This window comes from Tripterygium wilfordii, chromosome 23 (genome assembly GCF_013401445.1).
Source record: "Tripterygium wilfordii isolate XIE 37 chromosome 23, ASM1340144v1, whole genome shotgun sequence".
Classification (NCBI taxonomy): domain Eukaryota; kingdom Viridiplantae; phylum Streptophyta; class Magnoliopsida; order Celastrales; family Celastraceae; genus Tripterygium; species Tripterygium wilfordii.
The window spans coordinates 10,997,822-11,005,968 of NC_052254.1; the positions used below are offsets into that span (position 1 = coordinate 10,997,822).

At 37.6% G+C, this 8,147-nt stretch overlaps 2 protein-coding genes across 2 annotated transcripts; both read left to right on the forward strand.

Moving 5' to 3' along the window:
- Positions 1 to 1,337: 1,337 nt before the first annotated feature.
- On the forward strand, positions 1,338 to 2,240 carry LOC119993382 (kunitz trypsin inhibitor 5-like). Its single transcript, XM_038840517.1, has one exon. The coding sequence runs from the start codon at positions 1,437 to 1,439 to the stop codon at positions 2,052 to 2,054; it is 618 nt and encodes a 205-aa protein (XP_038696445.1). The 5' UTR covers positions 1,338 to 1,436; the 3' UTR covers positions 2,055 to 2,240.
- A 4,713-nt stretch (positions 2,241 to 6,953) lies between these two features.
- Positions 6,954 to 7,797, forward strand: LOC119993801 (kunitz trypsin inhibitor 5-like). Its single transcript, XM_038841068.1, has one exon. It carries the CDS (start codon positions 6,993 to 6,995, stop codon positions 7,590 to 7,592), a length of 600 nt encoding a protein of 199 aa, XP_038696996.1. The 5' UTR covers positions 6,954 to 6,992; the 3' UTR covers positions 7,593 to 7,797.
- Positions 7,798 to 8,147: the final 350 nt, after the last annotated feature.

Here is an 8,147-nt window from a genome sequence, read left to right on the forward strand (position 1 = left end):
TTGTCGGTTCTAATGGCTCGTAGCAATGCAGGATTGTTTGTTTAGGGGCAGAGATTGTTCAAGAAAATTTTCAAATCCTAAGGTTTTGAGCCCAAAACCAAGCGTTATGGAAGCATGGTAGATCTTCTTGGCCGAGCAGGCCTTTTAGAGGAAGCAAAAGAGTTCATTGAAAACATGCCCATCAACCCAGATGCTGCAAATAGGCAGGGAGCTGCTCTGCGCAAACGGATGCTGATGAGAGGTAGAAAAGTTAATAAACAGCCTGGGTGTAGTTGGGTTCAAATCAATGGCGTCGTTGAAGAATTTCTTGCTGAAAGTAAAATGCATCATGGTTGTGAAAATCTTCACTTGGCTCTAAAGGGCATTGCTGAGAATTTGAAGTTGGATGCTGAAGTCTTTTGTTTGGAACTGCAATAATTTTATCTCAAGGTACGTTACAACTTACAAGTAAAATGCTCTGTTGTTTCAATATTAACATGCAGGTTACTTCCTTAGGCTTGTCACTTACTCTTCCTTCTTCACGAGAAAAATCGTCACTGCCATCTACATCAGAATCCAAGCTTATATTCTTAGTCAAGTACGGTGAATTCTCTACATTAAAATTCTGAAATTGCTAGCTTACCTTAATGGGTTTAGGGTTTAATGGAAATTTGTTCACTACTTACCAAAACAAGGGAAAGTTGTTCCCTAAAACATATTTTTTTATCTATTGTCATACAAGGGAATTACAAGATTATGCGCAAAGAAGAGCAATGAGTTTCTTGACTTTCGAAATTCATGCCATAGTCGACGACCTTAATCAACTCGAAGGCTTTTGGTTTATACGAGAATTTTGGTTCTTCACCTTCCATTCAACATATAGAAGGTACTCATCCTCCTATCTCTGAACCAGTCATGGCTAATATGTAGGCTGATTGCTGCAAGCTTATACGCTTTCTTTCTTCAGCGATTTATGAGAGAATATTCTAAAGCACTTACGAAAGAAATTGTTTGGAATGGAAAGCTCATGTTCTTAGTTAATTATGCTGAATGCCAAGCTCATATTCTTAGTCAATTATGCTGGATTCTTTACATTATCGTGCTGAAAGTGCTGGCTAGCCTATCCCATATACATTAAGATCTAATTGGAAAGTTGTTCATTAAAATATTTCATCTCTGCTTTTAGATTACAACATGATTTACAAAGACTATTATGGTTTGATGGTTTCTTGACTTGGAAATCAGTTGGGATATAATGCTTCATAATTGATGAACTGAGAGACTTTTTGTTGAGCTGAGGATCTTAGTTAGGTAAAGTAAACCTCTAATGCTTGTTTACGTACTCGACCACTCATCGAAAGCTCTGATTAGGCATCATGCATTCCACTGACACATGCAATATAAATTCAAGCTCTTGTGCATTCATTTCTAAACATCAGAAGCTACTACGATAAACAATGAAAGCTACATTTCTAATACTCTTTTTCCTTGTCATCGCCTTTGTTATAAAACCATTACCAGCAGCAGCGGATGATCCTGAACCAGTGCTTGACAAGGACTCTGAGCAGGTAAAAGCTGGTCTTGATTACTACATCTTGCCAAAGGACCCTAAATTGGGTGGAGGTTTTACGCTGGCTAGCATCGAAAATACTAGCTGTCCACTTGACGTTATCCAAGAGCGTGATGATGCGTTATCTGGTTATCCAGTGAGATTTTCGACAGTGAACAGCGACAATGGGGTTGTATATATATCCGCTGATCTGAACATCAAATTCTCCCGCGTGAAGACAGCCTGCGTCTCCTCGCCAGTGTGGAAGGTTGACCGCTATAATGCATCAGAAGGACCATATTTTGTATCAGTTGGTGGGGTTGAAAAAAATCCAGGTCCTGATACCGTGGCCAACTGGTTCAAGATTGAGAAGTTTAATGATGACTACAAACTGGTTTTCTGTCCAAATGTTTGTAATTCCAGCTGCAACATTCCATGCAGAAGCTTCGGCATGTATAAGAACAATGGGATACGCCGTCTGGCGCTAAGCAGGAGACCTGTTAAGTTTATATTTAGGAGGGCTTGAATGTTTACTAATCGGAGTAATAATCTCCAAGTAATGTATTGTAAGATAGAATACATAATATATGTAAGATAAGTGCTAGAATGCTGCACTCTTTAATAATATTGCACTCTGACAAAAAAATCAGTGCAATTTGTATGTTGGACTGAACATCTATCAATATTACAGCATGCAGTTTAAAGTTTGGAATTGTTCTTCTAGCTCTGGTTTCTCTTCCTCATCTTGATTCCATCTGCCTTTTGTATAGACTAAATATGGCCTGACATTAGCAAGGTAAGCTCTTTTGCCATATCTGTCTTTTTAACTACATTCCTCCCTCGATCACTTTTCTGTACGATGCACAAGTCAGCTACTAGGTTAACTTCAGTACTGACTCACACTAACAGTTTAACTCCATTATAAGGCCGTCGGAGTTGTTCGCGCAATGGCTTGAGGCTGGGCTGCATCTTCATCAAAATCTACCATCGATTCTGTCGAAGGCAGATGAGGTTGAGTTTGATGATGACTCTGACAATCCTTTTGGTGTAGAAGGTGTAAGGGGAAGGGGAAGGGGTCACATTACGAATCCTGGTCCAAGGCAGTGGGAGAAAGGATTACCAATCTATGGTAGTTATCTTGAGATCAAGGAAAGATTGGATGTACCATCAATGCCAATCTTTTATGAAGAGGAACAAGGAGTAGCTTGTTTCGCGGATGAACAAGGTAAGGAACTGGTGTTGCCAATATTCGATGTTTATCCAGATGAAGGAGATTTGTTGATGCAAGTAAAAATCAATGAAGAAATAATGGAGGAGAAATTTGATATTATTCAAGACCATGCTATGGTGTCTGTTGCATTCGTTGATTTTGTTATTCCAAACTGGTTTAACAATGTAAAGAATTCTTTGATTTCCTTGATAATTGAAGTCGAGGGTTGAAGGAGATATTGGTCGGACACATGTCTTTAGGAAGGCCAACAGTTTTTTGGAATTTTTTTTGTTCTCTTTATTTAATTAGAGTTTCCTTTTAATTTAACTAGGGTTTCCTTAGGTTTTCGTTTTTGCTCTAATATTTAAGGTTGTAAACTCTCACTAGACAGGGTGCTTTTGTCGAATTGAAATAAAAACTAGAGATGTTTCTCTAAACCCTATTTTGTTCAATTTTTGGTAAATTGAACAAGTAGAACCCTGTCACTGTTATCAAAATCACTTTGTTCAACCACGCTCTGCGTCAGAACACTGACCTCCACCTAATAAGAAAGGGACTGTTAAAACGAAATCTCAGTTATTTGTTGGGTTGAATGACAAAGTAACAAATCTTAACATGCTCTTGGAGCGCAATTTAAACCTCATTTATTGTTGCCTTAAGTGTGGGTCTTTATGTGTGTTTGTTGTTGCCCCAAGTGTAGGCCTTCGTTAGAGCCTTGTGTTGGGTCTCGTTTATTGTGCATGTGTTGGGCCTTCGGAATGTCCTGTCCACACGTGAGGTGGAGTGTTAGAATACATATAAATGATGTAAAATGTCCTAACCCAACAAGTTATCTTATTAAATTAAATAGCAAAGTAACAAATCCTAATCTATTGGTGTGGTAGCTAGGTAGATCACCATTAAAGAATCCAACCTCATTAGTTAATTATGCTGAATTCTTTACTTTTAAGGCATTGAAATTGCTAGCCTACCTGAATGGCAAAATTGTTGAATAAAATATTTGCATCTCTTCTTTCTTGGAAGGGAATTATTATATTATGAGCAAAGAATAGTGGGTTTCTTGACTTGGAAATCCTCAAGCTAATATGGTTTCTTTCCTCAGCCATTAATAAGAGTATATGCTAAAGGACAAGTTTATGGATTCCTTAAAAATTCATCCAATAAGACATTATTAGCTAATAATCTTAGTCATTTACACTATTAGAGTCCCACATCGAAAAGATGTGGGTACTCAATATAGTTTATAAAGAACAAACCCTCTATTCCACAAACAATACCTTATTTTTTTGAAGCCAAGTACACTTAAGTGAGAAAGCCCAAAGGAAGAACAAAACCGTGCAAGCTCGATGTATCCACGGGAACCGGACAATATTGTTGATACTTGATATGAGTAGGCTGGGAATTTACAACATGCACTGAATTTTTTACATTATCGTGTTGTTGATATTGCTAGCCTACCTTGTATCCATTAATATCTAAACAACAATCTAAATCTTTTCGTGGGATCGACTAGATTAAGAATCCATGAAAGCTCATATTTTTATTCAATTATATATGTCAAAATTCCTTACATTTAAGCATTGATGATATTGCTAGCCTACCGCACATAGATAACAATCTTAATCGGAAAAAAAAATTGGTCACTAGCTAAAATATTTTTCATCTCCCCCATCATACAAGGGAATTATAACATTGTGCTCAAAAGAAGAGATAATGGGTGGTTTTAGGACATGGAAATCCATACCATACTATAGTTTACAACCTAATTATTAGGAATGGAAAGCTCAGTCTCAGTGAATCATATTTATGCTGAATGTGAAGAAGCTCATATTCTTAGTCAAGTATGCTGAGTTCTTTACATTATCATGTTGATATTGCTAGCCTACCCTATACAACAACAACAATAACAATCTAACCTTTGTTTTACCACTAGCTAGGTGGGGTGCATAGAATGATCTTTACTCAGCCGCCACTATAAACCCAGGTGAGGTGCATGGAATAATCTTTACTCAGCCGCCTCTATAAACCCAAAGAAACTTACAATTGAAACTCTCATTTATAGAAAAATAATGCAGCCCCCAACAACCGTCCGGACGCTTACTTAAGCCATCTGGAAGCCTAGTCCCTTAACACTGCGTCAAACCTGCATCCAACATTAACCATCCTTTAATCCTCGCTATAACCACCGTCTTCACCGATAGTCATAACTCTCTACACCGAGAATCATCCTCCATAGCCTTCGCTATGCATTGTATTTCCCCATACTCCATCATAAAAGAGTATACCACTTCAAAATTTTTCCTTTTGGCACAATCGAAAAACCTGTTGAAATTTATGGAGCAACCCCCAAGCTTGACTTTTTGGGAGTTCTTCAACCCTTGACATCCTTTCCACCACATCCTGAACCGTCAAGCCAATGTTCGTGTGCAAACTCATTGACCCTTTTATTGATAACACATCCTTTTCCATGGCATTAGTAGTATACCATGAGGATATCCATGCCCCCTTTTAGAGGGCATCATTTGCGTCTTCTATTGAAAATGCACTATTACCTTCACCTAAGCTGCTTGTCGACAATCCCTCTTGAGATGCCCTTTTTTACTGCACCTCCAACACTCCAATTTTGTCTTCACTGAATCCTTCTTCTTCCAGTTTTTGACCACCAACACTATGGTATCCGGTCAACCTTTAGCTCCACCACTCAGTCATTTTTCCTTAGAAAATAGCTTCCCTATAACTTCAAAAAACACAATTTTCTCCTTCCCATGAATCAAAATTGGTTTCATTTGCTCATAGGAAGATGGAAGATACCAAATCAACCTCGATGTTATATCTTCATCATCCATCTTCACCCCAATAGACTTAAATTCAGACACAATCCAGTTGAGAACACTCAAGTGATATGAGATTGACGTACCTTCAACCATCCGTAGTGTGTGAAACTACTCATTCAGATACACTCAACTTGAAATCCCCTTCGACTGGTACAACTCTTCAAGCTTTTCCCAAAGAGCCTTGGCCATTGAAATTCCTTACACATTCGCCAGAATATTCTTGGCCAAACATAGTCGAATTGCACTTGCCAGAAGACAACTAGAGAAAAAATTCACTATGTAGAAAATTTATACAACTATAAATTCAATTTTCTCTCACCTTGAACCCAATTAAACCTAAGAGATAAACCACAAAGTTTTCCCAACCTTAGTCTCTCTCTCACTCACTCACTCTCTCTTAGCCGCCTCTCTAAACCCAGAGAAACTTACAATTGAAATGAGGGTTAAAACCTAGAAACAAGTCTCCTATTTATAGAAGAATAGTACAGCCCCTGACAACCGTCTGGACGCTTACTCAAGCCATCTGGACGCCCAGTCCTTTAACCTTGCGTCAGACCTACATCCAACATTAACCGTCCAGAAGGTTTGTCTAGGTTTCCTCGAGGAAAGATCTCTAGTAAGTCTCATTTGCCACCTCACATACCCTACCGTCCGGACGTCTAAGCACTCGTCCGGACAGTTTGTCCAAAAAACACTACATCGCAACAGACTTCGACTCCACACACGATATATCCGGCCCAATACCAAAATTCTAATCAATGCTAACAAATCATATCTTCATTATGGTTACACCATGAAACAAGATCTTTCTCCTTAAACTAATATCTTCTAATTATGCTTGTTCATGATGTCATCCGTTCACCCTAGTGTAGCCCCCAAAATTTTAAAAAAATTTGCTACTTATACATATGTATCTTTTATATATATTTCTTAATAAGTATATATATGTTTGTATATTTAGACTATGATTTTGAACAATTTCCTTCTACTTATGACCTAATAGTAATGAAAAATAGATAACAATAGTAATCTTAAGATTATCCATTCTATTATTGTTAATATTAAATAACATACTTATGTGTTGTAAATATATATTTATATATGATCTTTAGTTAGTTTTCATATATTTTAATATCATTTATATTACTTTATGAGACCAAACATCAAGATGAAGGTTCATTGATAACATCATTTTAATAAATTGTATTGTTATAAATAACCCTAAAAAAATTTCGGGGGTGCTACTCCCAAACCCTCGTTAAATTTTTTTCAAACAAATCAATATGCAGTAGCTCTCCCCATTGTTGCATCCCGACTCTGCCCCTGATATATACCAACTGGTCTATATAAACTCACAAGCTCTTAAATTCTGCATTCATTTCTAAACATCAGAATCTATTACAAAATATAGATATCAACAATGGGATCCACATTGCTCCTCCTGTTTTCCCTTGTTTCCACCTCTGTGTTGGCTGCATCAGCTGCTGATCCAGTACTTGACTTGTTCTTTGAGGAGGTCAAAGCTGGCGTTGAATACTACATCTTGCCAGGTTTCCATAGGAGTGGTGGAGGCCTCAATCTAAAGAGCTCCACAAATGAGAGCTGCCCAGTTGATGTAGTCCAAGAGGAGCAAGATGAATCATATGGATTAACGTTAAAGTTTTCACCTGCAGTCAGCAGCTCTAATGGTGTTGTCATCACATCAACTGATCTCAACATCAAGTTGTCTCATGTTGAGAACTGTGAACAATCCACAGTTTGGCAGATTCAAAACTATGCTGATGATATAGGGCCTTGGCTCATTAAAACTGGTGCAGCTGAAGGGAACCCTGGTCCCAATACTGTTGGAAACTGGTTCAAGATTGATAAGTTTGGAGGTGACTATAAGCTTGTTTACTGCCCAACTGTGTGTGATAGCTGCAAAGTTACATGTGGAGATGTTGGGCTTTATGTTAAGAATGGGATGCGACATCTGGCTCTGACCACCAAACCATATAAAGTTATTTTTCAGAAGGCTTGAATGTTAATCAGTCAGAATCAGTATAAGATAATGATGTATGTATATATGTATGTATGTATCTATCTGTGTTTGGGAAGTGTGTGATAGATACTAAAAGTGCTAGAGTGTTGCACTCTATAATAATAATATTGCACTTGACAGAATCAGTGCAATTGTATGTTGGATGGAACATTCTATCGAAATATTAGTACTAATTAATTAGGTATATATGATTTTTTTGCACGACCGGCGTTAATCATTTTGATGTCCAAAGTAGCGCGAGAAAGTAATGCCCTATTACAATAATTTTTTTCACAAAGTGAGAAATTAAACCCAACAACATACATTGGGATTACAAACAGTGAAAACTAACAAAATTTCTTTTTCGTTTCCAAAAAAAGATTAAGAAGAAAGAAAAAGAACAAAGGGGTGTATTTATAGAAGGTCGAACCTGAACCTGAACCTGGTGTTTGGTGGCTATTTTATCTGTGTATAGTTCCTTCTTCTCCTCCTCAATGTCGTGCGTGATTAGGGAGAGGAGAGGGAGGAGGGAAATTGAGACTTATTTTTGGTTGG

Excerpts from the sequence above, each read along its gene's own strand:
- LOC119993382 (XM_038840517.1), top strand. The coding sequence starts at position 1,437 with ATGAAAGCTACATTTCTAATACTCTTTTTCCTTGTCATCGCCTTTGTT.
- LOC119993801 (XM_038841068.1), top strand. The coding sequence starts at position 6,993 with ATGGGATCCACATTGCTCCTCCTGTTTTCCCTTGTTTCCACCTCTGTG.